General features: G+C 46.5%; 1 protein-coding gene across 1 annotated transcript in view; it reads right to left on the minus strand.

Moving 5' to 3' along the window:
* LOC111981481 (rap guanine nucleotide exchange factor-like 1) overlaps positions 1-14537 on the minus strand; it is a 40478-nt gene that overhangs the window by 13941 nt on the left and 12000 nt on the right. Inside the window, 1 exon segment of the mRNA XM_070449176.1 lies at positions 2246-2348. Within this exon segment, the coding sequence (XP_070305277.1) occupies positions 2246-2348 (103 nt within the window).

Below are 14537 nucleotides of genomic sequence, written 5' to 3' on the forward strand. Positions count from 1 at the left end.
TCATCCGGTGACATGAGGTATACCATCATGCGTCATACACCATCATACGTGCGCATGCATGCAGACACGCATGGGGAAACCTGACATCCTATCCTAAATATAAAAAGGGACTACCCACCGGACTCCACGGCTAAACTGAAGGGGCCTACCCTGACACCCTCCTCTATTTCAGACCACAATCCAAGTYCACCACAGGCCTGTGACCTACAAACTCACACGCTGAGCAGTATTTACCAATGCCTTGGATGACATTCCAGATCTAGTCATCCTATATCTATGATCCCCTGTTCACCTGCTTCTCCCAGCTCCAGAAACCGCAACCTAACCCTAAGGCCAGCTGCTGGGTTTATATTGCACTGCAGTATCTTATTCTCTCGGTTTTGTTCTATTGGGTTGTGTTCTATTGCTGGTGTGGGAGTTTGGCCCCAGCCTCCACAGTGGCTTGGAGTCCCTCCAAAGCTCTTCAACATAGCCGGGGTTCTGGGCTTTGATCGCTCAGCCACTACAAGTGTAGTGTGTGTGTGTGTGTGTGTGCGTGCGTGCGCATGCCTTTTGAGTGTGTGTGAAGGGTCTGGGATGAGTTACTCAGGGAGAGTGACGTAAAGGGAGGAATTCTCAGTGTTCCTAATGGAATGGGAGGTAGCATTTGTTTTCATTTCCAGAAGGAAGCCAAACGTGTTTCCACAACAAAAGATCTGATTAGGGCCAGCGAGACCGAGGGAGAGGTGTGGATGGAGAGAGGGAGAAGAGAAAAAGAATAGGTGGGAGAGAAAGACAGCGGGAGGGAGGAGGAGAAGGTTAAGAGGTACAGTGGAGAACAGGCTGGATCATTGATCATGTGTAAGAACACCTCCCCTCCATACTCCCCCCCCACACACACACACACACTGGGGCGTCTCACTAGGGCCCAGACAAGCTGCATTAAGGGCAGCGAGGCATGCGGACGGTCTTTCCCAGAATGCCTTTGTGTTGCAGTCTCCGTCGAGAGTCCCATTGTCGTCTGGAGGGCCGCTCAGGCCTCTAAAACACACAGCCAGGGTCTTCAGTGAGGGAATGTAGGTCAGACACACTGAACGGGGGTTCTGGGTGAAAAGGGGGTGTAGTGTCCGTCCACACTCCGACAAACGCACAAACATAGACCACTATCCCTTACACACAGACAGACATGCACCGACAGAATCACAAATGCACACAGACACACATAACATCTAGTGGAATACTTACTGTCTCATCACTAAAGATGAATGTCTTTACTTACAGTACGTACACCCTTCAAAAAAGCAAGCGATCATAATGGGGGGGAAAGGAAGCTATCATAATGGAGGAAAATGAAGATTCTAAAGCCAGAGATAGGCAGGAWAATATCATTGCTGTAAATATGTTMATTGTAGATAGGCAGAAGCCTCATATCATATGTCTTGGTCCACTGTAGTGTAATAATATGGGAAACGGAGTTAGCCACTAGGCAGACGTTAAGTAGTAGTGTGGCTCATTGCCAATGAATGCACTACTACTGCGACCCAAATCCCAGCTCTGCGTCRGGGAACGTTGCTCAACTTTACTGAACCCCCTGTGGTGGTGCCARAACAGAAACACTGCTCCTTGGCTTGGTGCAGACGGGAGCCAGAGGAGTTGTTGTTACTAAGGGGTTTTCGGTTCTTAAACCTTTGGTCGAGCGCTCCTGCCAAGTTACGAACAACAGTACTGGATAATCTTACTCAAATTGAGCGTCGGCCTGACTGAGTAGCCTAATATGGCTTTGATACTGTAGAAAAGATGAATATTCATAAAGATTATGATTTTTTTTTTAATCGGCTAATTTGGAAGAGCTTTTACTTGAACACTGTGTGCATGTTCCAAAAAAAAAACAGCACTTGCTTTTCACATAGCGAACATCATATGCTAGGCTACTTAACATGTTGCTTCAAAAGACAAAGCAAACTTTTTCTAAAGCAAAAAAAWTCGGTGTCAAGGCTAGTTCAGTGCCATTGTTTATATTAGCCTAGCGAAGTAGCGGCGTTGAACAACAAARCACCATTATCTTGGCGCTAACGGGCACTCGGACAGGAAACCAGAAGTGGGCCACCCTCGCCTTGCACAGCGGATGGGAGTGCTCGGRCCGAGTCTTCCTGCGTCCCAATTCTTCCTGGGGATGTCTGGGAAGGGTGTGCAGGTGTGTGTGTGTTTACACATTGGGGCTCCCAGGTCAGGCTAGGCCAGGAAGGAAAGGGAAGGTAAAGGATACTGCTGGAGTAGGACCTGCTGGAACCCTGTCTCTTATACACATCTAGATGTGTATAAGAGACAGAAGATGGGGTGTGTCAACATGAAGTCATCCAGGAGGGTTTCTGTGGAAACGAGAGAGAGAGAGAGAGAGAGAGAGAGAGAGAGAGAGAGAGGTAGGTAGGTAGGTAGGTAGGTAGGGAGACAGAGGGAGAAAGGATAGAGAATGGAGGAAAGGGAGAGGAAGCAGAAAATAGTCAGGAAAAAAGAGTAAGAAAAGGATTATGAAGAGGGGATATTGGGAGATAGGAGAGGAAGAGAGAGCGGGAGAGAGAGAGAGAGAAAAGCATGTTAATTATGCATGGCTGTGCTTCTACAGCCGGTGCAGCTGTAGCTCCACTGTACTTGTTTAACCGGTCATGCCCCGAAAGCTCAAATTTGATTATTGTGTCAGAGAGAGATAAAAACGGGTGTCTGAAATCCCTTAACGTCACCTTTGTCTGCTGTTAAATCCCTGGCCCTGGCGCAGCGCAGGGGCTTCTGCTACTGGGCTAAGATAAATCCTGTCTCAGTGAAACCGCCACCTGGTCCTCTGTGCTCCAATTCAGTCTACAGTCTATAGCTCTACACACCAGAGGGGAGGCAATGTGGTGGCCTCTATTTATAAACCCTGACTAGGAGTCTCGGACCGGCTGGACTGCGGTTAAATCGCCCCAATCCCACTAAATCAGATGAGATTTCAATGACTCGTGCTGTGTGGTTATTATTATTATTATTATTGTTATTATTATTTCAAATGACAACAAACGAGGCGGACGAAATTGGAAAGTGTAGGCCTATTTCCTCTCTGGTTAGGGGAAGTTGTTATTCTGGAAAAGCAGTAGACGGAGTGTGGAGTGATTGTTCCCAGTGACAGGATATACTTTCCCTAGTTTACTGCTGGTGTTATGGGGATAAGCAGGCTAGTGGATACTTAACCTCACAGGGTCAGACATATGAGCCAAAGAGTGTTGCATTTTACAGACAGATATTAACACACTGACCATCAACAAGACACCACGCGCACACTAGGGGTGTGAGGATGTTGACAACGTAGGCCTGCAGACGTGTCTGTTCAGGATATGTAGAAGAAGAGAAAAAAAAAACGAAGGTTTTGATGAAAATGACTAGAAGCTGCGGCACAAAAAGGGGCGCCCCACATTCCATTACCCAGAGTGCATCATTAAGAGAGCACTCACTGGCCGTTGCTAATCAAACTGCCCCCATGCTCGATCCCAGACTGAGACCGTCACAAACGGAACCCACTGACCTCTGAGGACAGAATTTGGCACACGTTGGAGCGGGGCTGGGACAGTGGAATGGCAATACCTGCTTTGAATTCATAAAGCATAGAAAGCATGGAGGTGTTGCTGTTCGATCACTACTAGATCAAGACCTGTTCAGACCGCTCTTCCTCCTGGCTATTCTAACTATATTTCAACAGGAAAGAAAGACAAACACTGTGTGACATTGGATATAGCGAAAACTACAGAACCAATTCTCTGCATGTGATTCTATTGCTTGATTGTAATAGAGGCTTCTGATCCACTACATATGGGAATTAGGCGCTTCCAATGAATGTAATATATTTGTCGGTGTCCATGTGTGGATGACATTTAAATATGTGTGCTTGTGTGGTATTGTGCGTGTTCGACTGTGCATGCTAGTGTGTGGCTGTGTGTGTGTGTTAAAACGTGCTAGTTTGTGGGCTAATGTGTGTATCTGTAGTCGTTGCGTGCTGCAGCGAGTGAGTCCACGCATCGTCGACCTCTTGGCAGTACTGGTTTCCCACAGTTGCCTGGGAGATGCCACGTTGAGTGGCTGCAGTGAGACTGAGCCCAGAGAGCGAGAGAGAGAGTGGAAGAGCGGCAAAAGATGAGCAGAGGAAGCAAACAGAACGATAAAAAGAAAGAGTATGAAAGTCAGAAGACAGGCAAAGCAAAGAGAGAGGAGAGGAAAGAGAAAGCGAGAGAGCGCGAACGTGGGTGGCGGGGGAGAAACAAATGGGATGCAAAGGAGAGAGAACCAGAGGAAAGAGAGGAGAGTGCATGAAAGAGAGAGAGAGAGAATAAGAGAAAGAAGTGAGTGAGTGGGTGAGGAAGAGAAAGCGAGAGAGCGCGAACGTGGGTGGCGGGGGAGAAACAAATGGGATGCAAAGGAGAGAGAACCAGAGGAAAGAGAGGAGAGTGCATGAAAGAGAGAGAGAGAGAATAAGAGAAAGAAGTGAGTGAGTGGGTGAGGAAGAGTGGTGAAGGGCCGCGGTTCTCAATCACCTTCCCCATCATTATTCCCCTGGAGCTCTGTGTGTGACCACAGGAAAATAGCACATCCTTTCAACTCTACCTGCAAAGGAACAGCAGGGCGCTACAGAGCTAGCTATGAAGTGCAGTATGGCAGAGGAGACCATAGAAACTAATCGCATAGAGAGGACACATTCCCTGTTTGTTTCATGTGTAGCTTACATGCTAAAGTCTCATAGTAAGAGGCCAGCATAGATTAGAATGTGAGAGAAGTCATCATGTTTGACTTATCCAATATGGCTGCCGGGCTCTCGGGCAGGTTGCCACTGTGTTTCATTGGTGATGTCTGTTCAGGTCATTCACCTTCTAGACGAGGGGGAAGACCCATTGTTACAGGCTCTTGGATCCACACAGTGGTAACAGAGAGAGATGGCCACTGATAATCTCCCTGCTCCTCTGTCAAACTAATACAGTGTGTCCAACCTCTACGACAAAGAGAGACAAATAGCATGTGCCGAAGATGGATCGGTGCACGTAACAGGGTGGGGAGACRTTTTCCCACTCTCCCTCTCTCCAAAGCCTGTTCTCTCACTTTCTCTCCTCCCGCCACGTATTCTGCTGAAGCTTAAAGTGCAGAAAGTCTCTGGCTCAGATTAGAAGTGAGCACACTGCTCCACATGACAGGAGTGGGAGAGAGGAGCAGAAATCCAACTCCCACATAAACACAGACACAAAAYACATACGCCCAGAATCTCAAACATGTGCACCCCCACGCACACGTTGTACATGTACACATAAACGTGCGTGCACATTCATACAGAGGTARATTATTCCTAATGGACACTACACATAGAGGCACGTACACAAACTCAACTAATTTACAGATGACAGACTCTCTCTCATTCAAACAATTGTGCATGAATAGAGAAAACAGACAACAACAAAAACACTCCCTCCCTGCAATGCCTCTGATCTCAGGGTCAAAGCACTACTGCCCACCTCCCACAGTCTGTGCCTGAATCCAAACGCCAAGAGGGCTGTGGAGATGTGGGGGGGGGGGGGTACACCCTGTCCTTCATCCCCCTTTCTCTCTGGCCCTGCAGGAGGCATAAAGGCTGGGAGGGGAGGAGTGCACACTCCCTTCAGGGGTGGAAAATGGCAGGATGGAGCGATGGAAGGAGGTTGTGGTTCAAGTCACAGCTGTGGACCACCTTATACCAGGGCGGAAGGGGGAGGAGATTTAGCCTCATAACAACAGGTCTGGAGACCGTTCATAAAGCAGCAGCTGCACATGTGGTTTGGATCGGAACCAGTGGGACTGATTCAAAAACAAGACATTTACTCCTGAGGTGCTGACCTGTAGAACCCTCTACAACCACTGTGACCCTGCTGATCATCTATGAACATTTGAACACCTTCATGAACAATCTGTCCTTAATGGCCACGTACTCTTATAATCTGCACCCGGCACAGCCAGAAGAGGACTGGCCACCCCTCAGAGCCTGGTTCCTCTCTAGGTTTCTTCCTATGTTCCAGCCGTTCTAGAGAGTTTTTCCAAGCCACCATGCTTCTACATCTGTATGGCTTGCTGTTTGGGGTTTTAGGCTGGGTTTCTGTACAGCACTTAGTGTCATCTGCTGATGTAAAAAGGGCTTTATAAATCAATTTGATATTGGAGACAGAAAGGCAGATTTCAGCCCATCCCTAGCTACCAGCCGAACCGAACTAGTCTGGTATGCAGTTATATAAACTGTGGTGCGTATCCCGTTTCTATGGTGACCTTATCTCTTTGACTGTACTCTACCTTACGATGCGCATACAAAAACACACACCCTCTCAGCTCTCTCTTAAGTGTTTGGGTTTCAGCATGAAGCGGTCAGATGGAGAGGTAGAGAGTGTGTGTGGGCGAGTGTGTGTACTCTGCATCTGCCTGTGGGCGCTTGTTCCACTAATCTGGTGCATCTTCCCCACGCCAACTCCCATTCTCCACCTCCAAACACAGCCGTTGAGATGCAAATGAACACCAGGGCAAATATAAAACACATACACAATCCTGTGTCGATATGACAGARGAAAAAGTCACACACAGATATGCATGGACAATCTGGATATAATAAGTAACCCTAAACCAAATGGTGACAAACACAGACACGCAGAAGTGGTTCCCTGCTGTTCATAGTAACCTAATTCAAACTGCACCCAGTAGCTACTCTGCGGCATCCCCTCCCCAACCGCAACCTTCCATTTTGGGCAGTGGAGAGACTTGTCTGGCCACTCGCTCCAGTGAGCTTGCGGCAAGGCTCAAATATGCACCCAAGGCCATTCAAGTTGAGGCAATGCCTTTGCCAGTCACATACTTGAAGGTTGTGGTTTTTTCCCTACTGTCTTTTTACTGTTGTTTTCATTTCTTTACTTACCCATTGTTCACCTAATACCTTTTTTTGTTGTTGAAATTGCACTGTTGGTTAGAGCCTGCACGTAAGCGTGTCACTGTAAGGTCTACACCGGTTGTATTCGGTGCACGTGACAAATTAACTTTGACTTGACTTTCCCACCACTGTGGCTAATGCTATAGGACACATTCATACAGTACCAGTCAAAAGTTTGGCCACCTACTCATTCCAGTGTTGTTGTTTTTCTAAACTAGAATAATAGTGAAGACATCAAAATAATAACACATATGGAACCATGTAGTAAACAAACAAAAAAAGTGTAATCAAAATATATTTTATATTTGACATTCTTCAAAGTAGTCATCCTTTGCCTTGACAACTTTGCACACTCTTGGCATTCTCTCAACCAGCTTCGTGAGATAGTCACCTGGAATGCATTTCAATTAACAGGTGTGCTTTGTTGAAAGTTAATTTGTGCAATTTCTTTCCTTCTTAATGCGTTTGAGCCAATCAAACAGTTGTGTTGTGACAAGGTAAGGGTGGTATACAGAAGATGGTCTTTTACCAAATAGGGCTAAGTCAATATTATGGCAAGAACAGCTCAAATAAGCAAAGAGAAACGACACTCCATCATTATTTTAAGACATGAAGGTCAGTCAATTATGAAAATTAAGAACTTTTAAAGTTTCTTCAAGTGCAGTCGCAAAATCCATCAAGCGCTATGATGAAACTGGCTCTCATGAGGACCGCCATAGGAAAGGAAGACCCATAGTTACCTCTGCTGCAGAGGATAAGTTCATTAGAGTTACCAGCCTCAGAAATTGCAGCCCAAATAAATGCTTCACAGAGTTCAAGTAACAGACACACCTCAACATCAACATTTCAGAGGAGACTGCGTGAATCCACAGCATTCTGCAGTGATACGCCATCCTATCTGGTTTGTGCTTAGTGGGACTATCATTTGTTTTTCAACAGGACAATGACCCAACACACCTCCAGGCTGTGTTAGGGCTATTTGACCAAGAAGGAGAGTGATGGAGTGCTGCATCAGATGACCTGACCTCCACAATCACCCAACCTCAACCCAAATTAGATGGTTTGGGATGAGTTGGACCACAGAGTGAAGGAAAAGCAGCCAACAAGTGCTCAGCATATGTGGGAACTCCTTCAAGACTGTTGGAAAAGCATTATTAAAAACAATATGCCCACATGGCGTCTCTCTCTAGTACACGCCCCTGTGACAGAGCTATAAAATAAGTGCACATGTACAAACACACATGGCTGCCACGGGAAACACCCTTAAATCAATAGACTACACCAACAAAAAAAAAGCCTAGATGTTTTTCCTCAGTTTAAGTCTTTGCCCTTCAATGCAGCTGCTGTGACCTTTTGGCTGCTTTTCACACGTTTAAAGACCATGTTGGAACTGAAGGTTGGGATAGATGGGTCTCTGTTTGAGCCTTTCTAACAGCAGAACTCCAGAGATGGCTACTGCAAACATATGCCTTTCACCCTTCCTCCATTTCTCCAACCGCACAATGCTTTTGTTGGAAAGTTTGAACTATTAACATTTTGCTCTACACACTGTGTGGTCAGAGCATACTCTCAGCTACTTGCCCAAGCCTCCCCAGCTTCTCCTTCACCCAAATAGCAGATGTTCTGAAAGAGTTGCAAAACCTGGACCCGTACAAATCAGCTGGGCTAGACAATCTGGACCCTCTCTAAAATTATCCGCCGCCATTGCTGCCACCCCTATTACCAGTCTGTTCAACCTCTCTTTCGTACCGTCCGAGATCCTTAAAGATTGACATGCTGCCGCGGTCATCCCCCTCTTCAAAGGGGGTGACACTCTAGACCCAAACTGTTACAGACCTATATCCATCCTGCCCTGCCTTTCTAAAGTCTTCGAAAGCCAAGTTAACAAACAGATCACTGTCCATTTCGAATCCCACCGTACCTTCTCCGCTGTGCAATCCGGTTTCCGAGCTGGTCACGGGTGCACCTCAGCCACGCTCAAGGTACTAAACGATATAACAGCCATCGATAAAAGACAGTACTGTGCAGCCGTCTTCATCGTGCAGCCGTCTTCAACCTGGCCAAGGCTTTCGACTCCGTCAATCACTGTATTCTTATCGGCAGACTCAACAGCCTTGAATTCTCAAATGACTGCCTCGCCTGGTTCACTAACTACTTCTCAGATAGAGTTCAGTGTGTCAAATTGGAGGGCCTGTTGTCCGGACCTCTGGCAGTCTCTATGGGGGTACCACAGGGTTAATTCTCGGGCCGACTCTTTTCTCTGTATTTATCAACGATGTCGCTCTTGCTGCGGGTGATTTCCTGATCCACCTCTACGCAGACGAAACCATTCTGTATACATCTGGCCCTTCTTTGGACACTGTTAACAAACCTCCAAAAGAGCTTCAATGCCATACAACACTCCTTCCGTGGCCTCTAACTGCTCTTAAACGCTAGTAAAACTAAATGCATGCTTTTCAACCGTTCGCCGCCCACCCGAATAGCATCACTACTCTGGACGGTTCTGACTTTGAATATGTGAACAACTACAAATACCTAGGTGTCTGGCTAGACTGTAAACTCTCCTTACAGACTCATATTAAGCATCTCCAATCCAAAACTAAATCTATTTCGCAACAAAGCCTCCTTCATTCATGCTGCCAAACATACCCTCGTAAAACTGACTATCCTACCGATCCTCGACTTCGGCGATGTCATTTACAAAATAGCCTCCAACACTCTACTTAGCAAACTGGATGCAGTCAATCACAGTGCCATCCGTTTTGTCACCAAAGCCCCATATACCATCCACCACTGCGACCTGTATGCGCTCGTCGGCTGGCCCTCGCTACATATTTGTCGCCAGACCCACTGGCTCCAGGTCATCTGTAAGTCTTTGCTAGGTAAAGCTCTGCCTTACCTCAGCTCACTGGTCACCATAACACCCACCCGTAGCACACACTCCAGCAGGTATATCTCACTGGTCATCCCCAAAGCCAACACCTCCTTTGGCCGCCTTTCCTTCCAGTTCTCTGCTGCCAATGACTGGAACGAATTGGATTTTTTTTGTTGCTGAAGTTGGAGACATATCTCCCGCACTAACTTCAAGCATCAGCTATCTGAGCAGATTACTGATCACTGCAGCTGTAAATAGCCCATCCAATCTACCTATCTCATCCCCATATTGTTTTTATTTACTTTTTTGCACACCAGTATTTATACTTGCACATCATCATCTGCACATCTATCACTCCAGTGTTAATTTGCTAAATTGTAATTACTTCGCTACTATGGCCTATTTATTGCCTTACCTCCTCATGCCATTTGCACACACTGTATATAGACTTTTTCTATTGTGTTATTGACTGTACGTTTGTTTATTCCATGTGTAACTCTGTGTTGTTGTTTGTGTCGCACTGCTTTGCCATATCTTGGCTAGGTCGCAGTTGTAAATGAGAACTTGTTCTCAACTGGCCTACCTGGTTAAATAAAGGTGAAATAAAATAAACAAAAATAAAATAAATAACAATGCACCTGCCATAGTGGCTTCATGCCTTCTCCAAACCCTCTCAATTTATCACCATGTAGCATGTACATCATCCTCTGGCCCTTATGCTGGGGACCATTCTGGAGAGAGTATGCTTCTTGACCCTGGATTGAGTGTGTGTCCCTTAAATGTAACCTGACAGTTCCCATGCTAGTCAATTCTCTCTCTCTAATACAACTGTTCCCAAATCAGATTCCTAAGCCTGCTACGTTGATTGGTCTGCCATCCCCTGCGATTAGGCCTGTCCCCGGGTCAGTATTCAGTGTTACAGGGGGAGGGACAGAGGAAGAAGGGTTGATATTACTGCCGCTGGCTAGCGGCGTTTCCCCCAACGTGCTCGGGGCCATCTGTGCGCGAGCGTGTGTGCCTAATGTTGCACACCGCATGGCAGAGATAAGAACCACCGCTCCGGTCACATCAAAGGATGTCAAGTGGCGAAGCAGTTCACCAGGGTAAGTCATAGTCACTACCCGGCTGGCAAGGCTGCTGCAACCCGACTCCCTCTGGATGGTCAAAACTAGTTAGTACCAAACTGCCAACTGAGAGAAAGAAGCCACTGCACTGATCTACTTGTCATCATGCCACCTGGATAAGCTAGTAGATAAAGAAGTGATGATTAGATGAGAACATCTTTATGATATAGAAGCCAGTTAACAAGAGTATTTTGCTCAGTCTCTCTGTCCCCCTCTTCCTCCCACTGGCTGGCACACTGTCCATATAGTTTATGAAACCTCTATTCAGTCTCTCCCAAGTCTCATGTTCTCAAACACTCATATCCTTCCTTCCTGCATTCCCTCTGTTTCTCTTCCTCCCACTCCTCCTCCTCCTCCTCCTCCTCCTCCTGCTGCTTCCCTGGAAGTGCTGGTTGCCATGTGAACAGGTGCTGTGCTGGAGAGCCTCTTTTCCACGCCGGGCACACAGATAGACATGCTCCAACCCACTCTCAGACACATCCAAGCACACGCTCTTATGCAAGCACATCAACGCACACATCCATCCAAGCGAAAAAGTACAGAAATGCAAACACATGCATCCAAGCGCACAGACATGCACACGCAAAAAAACATACAGAGTTTCAAAACACATATACACACACACACACAGTAAGTAAGGCAAGTCAATCAGCCCTGGAGGGCCCCATCGTGCTCTCCTCTCCCCAGAGTGGTCCAGGTGCGTGGGCTAAAGAGAGGAGAGTGCAGGCATGTAGAGAGGAAGGAGGCAGAGGAGGGTCAGCCGTCCCTCCTCTCCTTATGTAAAAGCATCCAAAAGGAGTGGGCACTAGGCAGCCGCTTCACTTTTAATCCCTCTTTCTTTCCATAAAAGAATCATCAGAATCCCTCCCACACAGCCCAACGCAATCACATTTTCTCTCTGCACTTAGTCCCTTTTCCTCCGCTCCCTTTCGTTCCACAAGACTTCTCAGCTGCGTGGCTCAGAGTCTCAGAACAACTGCCTAAGGAGTGCGTCGCTGGACGTGGAATGCAGAGCAATGAGAGCGTCAAGCAAAGTCAAAGTCTAGTTTAAACATCGCACTTGGCTTTGTGAATAACTGATGTGGAGCTTGATACAAGACGTGTTCCCTCTGCATTGCAAGTGTTTCAAAGCCAACATCAAACCCCCAAGTCCTCGTCATTCTGCAAGACAAACCAGCCATGTACTGTTCTGCACTGTAAGCAGCTGCTGCTGCATCTCCACTGCCCTGACCCCCTCGTCTGTATCGACCATAGCTATTTTAACCCATGATTGTACCCATGGGTGACTGGTATAAATCTCTACTACCTGTTTAGTTCCGTGCTTTTACATGTAATGCTACAGTATACTAAGAATGTGTACTGTCCAAATACACAGGATGTGGAGTGGAAAATTCCCCTCTTTCTTATTACGATGGTAGTCTATCCATCTGTTTTCATTTGGACTATTTATCAGACAACAATAGTGGGAATGGACTGTAGACGTGTGGTTTCCGAAGTTGTAACACGTATCACGAGTCAGACGTGGCTTCATTAACAGATTGTTTCGATCTTGACTTCCACTGTAACTCTGCGAGACTGTACACAGCTACAAATTGCCTAACCCTTGCCTCAACACGCCTGGTGCTAGAACCAATAGCGTGGTTGGACGAGAAACGAAACCACAAGGTAAACACGGTTACATAAGAGCGGTGCCGTTGACCTCGAAAGGACGGGACTTTTCAGGGGCTGTCAAAATGCTTATAATCTGTTCTTTACCTGCGGCACTGTGTCTCTCTCTCACACACACACACGCAAGCAGAGGGCAGTGACTCAGAGGGTTTATGGTGTTTGGAGCTCCACTCAGTCAACACTGATCTGGGACCACTGATATGGACAGCCTGGTGCATAGTATCTCTGCGAGAGCACTGTGGTATGCGGTGGTAAAATGTTATAGGGTGTGGTGTACTCACGTCTGTCAGGTAGTGTGTCAGATAGGAGTGTGTGAGACAGGGAGTCATAAGGGGCAAGGGGTTGGGGAGCACGCAGTGTTTGGGTCGATGTCAACAAGGTCCACTACGTTTCACCATAAACACATTTGCATCCAACAGACACACTTCCTAATTAGAAACATTCAGACTATATAAACCAGGATCAAGATCCAACCTAGATCCATAATCCAAAGATTCATTTCTGCTCCACATGTAAGGGTGGGCAGGTCCGCTCAATCTGGTCCGCTATTGGTAACTAATCCTGGATTAGCCACGCTTTTTCAGATTTTCTACATATTCTAGAACATCCCCATCCAAACAGCAGCGAGCTCGGCCCTCCGAGAAACAGGTTAAACGAGATTAAACATATTTAAAGCTATCTTGGTTGTAGTTCCCTAAGTGTTTATAACACCAACGCAGCTCGCTGGAGTGAATTAAGTCAAAGAGAAAAATTAGTCCGAGAAAAGAATGAAAGTCAAACAAAATAGTGACCTTTTGGAATGGACCAGATGAACTCTCATGAACCCTCTTCAGACGTACGACAACCAAGTTCTCTGTATATTTAGTTGTCCAACTCAAAGCGTACATAGATAAGGTTTAACTTGCACCCATTTATCAATACAATCTCTCATTTTGATTCATTCGGAATCAGATATGCATTCTGGAATCACACCTGCTGTCTCAAACAAGACCATTGGCTGCTATACAAAGCCAATTCAATCTCGAGCAATACTACGCTGCTTCTCTCTAATGAACGATGCAGTGGAGATATGCCATTTCCTGTAGAATACAGTAGGGGGAAATTGACAACAAAAAAACAAAACAAGAGCAAGAGAGAGGAATTCAAGCATGCTCAGTCAGTTTGACAGGATGACATACAGGATGACCCGGGGGAGCAGGTCAGCGAGGTCAAGGGGTCATCGGACAGGAGGTACACTGGCTTTACAATGCATAATGGGGGATGGTTGCCCACAAGCAGAATAGTTCTGTGAGAATCTGCTGGAGGTGCATTGAAACCTCATGCACTAAAATAACCTAGGTAGAGCAGATTCCTCCTGCAACAGAGCAACAGGAACTGATGTGAATTATCACTAAACAGTGGGTCTCAAGAGTCCCCCACACAGTTAATTGCAGGTGTTCATTCTGAGACATTTCCTGATCATATTCTTTTGAGCTGTTCATTGTCGCCCGTAATAATGCCTGTCACAGTAGTACGTCATAAATCTACTGGATTTTCCAGAGAGACCTGGCAATAGTGTTACAGTGTGCGAAACCCACATCATGCGCCAATACAACAGATAAATTGAGCAGAATTCAAGGATTGGCTGGGAGGAAAATCGGCATGTTACACAGGAAGCCTTGGCAATCCACCTTGGAAAACTCTGTTAAATCCTGTTACTGCAGGACTTGTTGAGATAAGCAGTGGAGGGGGAAAAATCTCACAATGAGATATGGCAGTGGCAAAACTGGACATACTGGAGGCTTCACTCAAAGGTAGACCTTGACAGCGGGGGTGTCATCTAATGCAGAGTATAACTCACCAACCATCCCCCACAGGATAGGCATACATCACATCATAACCACTAACCTACTTGCCTTCAACGACAACTGCTTGGGAATCTTCTCTGGCACCATTCCAA

This window comes from Salvelinus sp. IW2-2015, linkage group LG20, assembly GCF_002910315.2.
Source record: "Salvelinus sp. IW2-2015 linkage group LG20, ASM291031v2, whole genome shotgun sequence".
Taxonomy (NCBI): Eukaryota; Metazoa; Chordata; class Actinopteri; order Salmoniformes; family Salmonidae; genus Salvelinus; species Salvelinus sp. IW2-2015.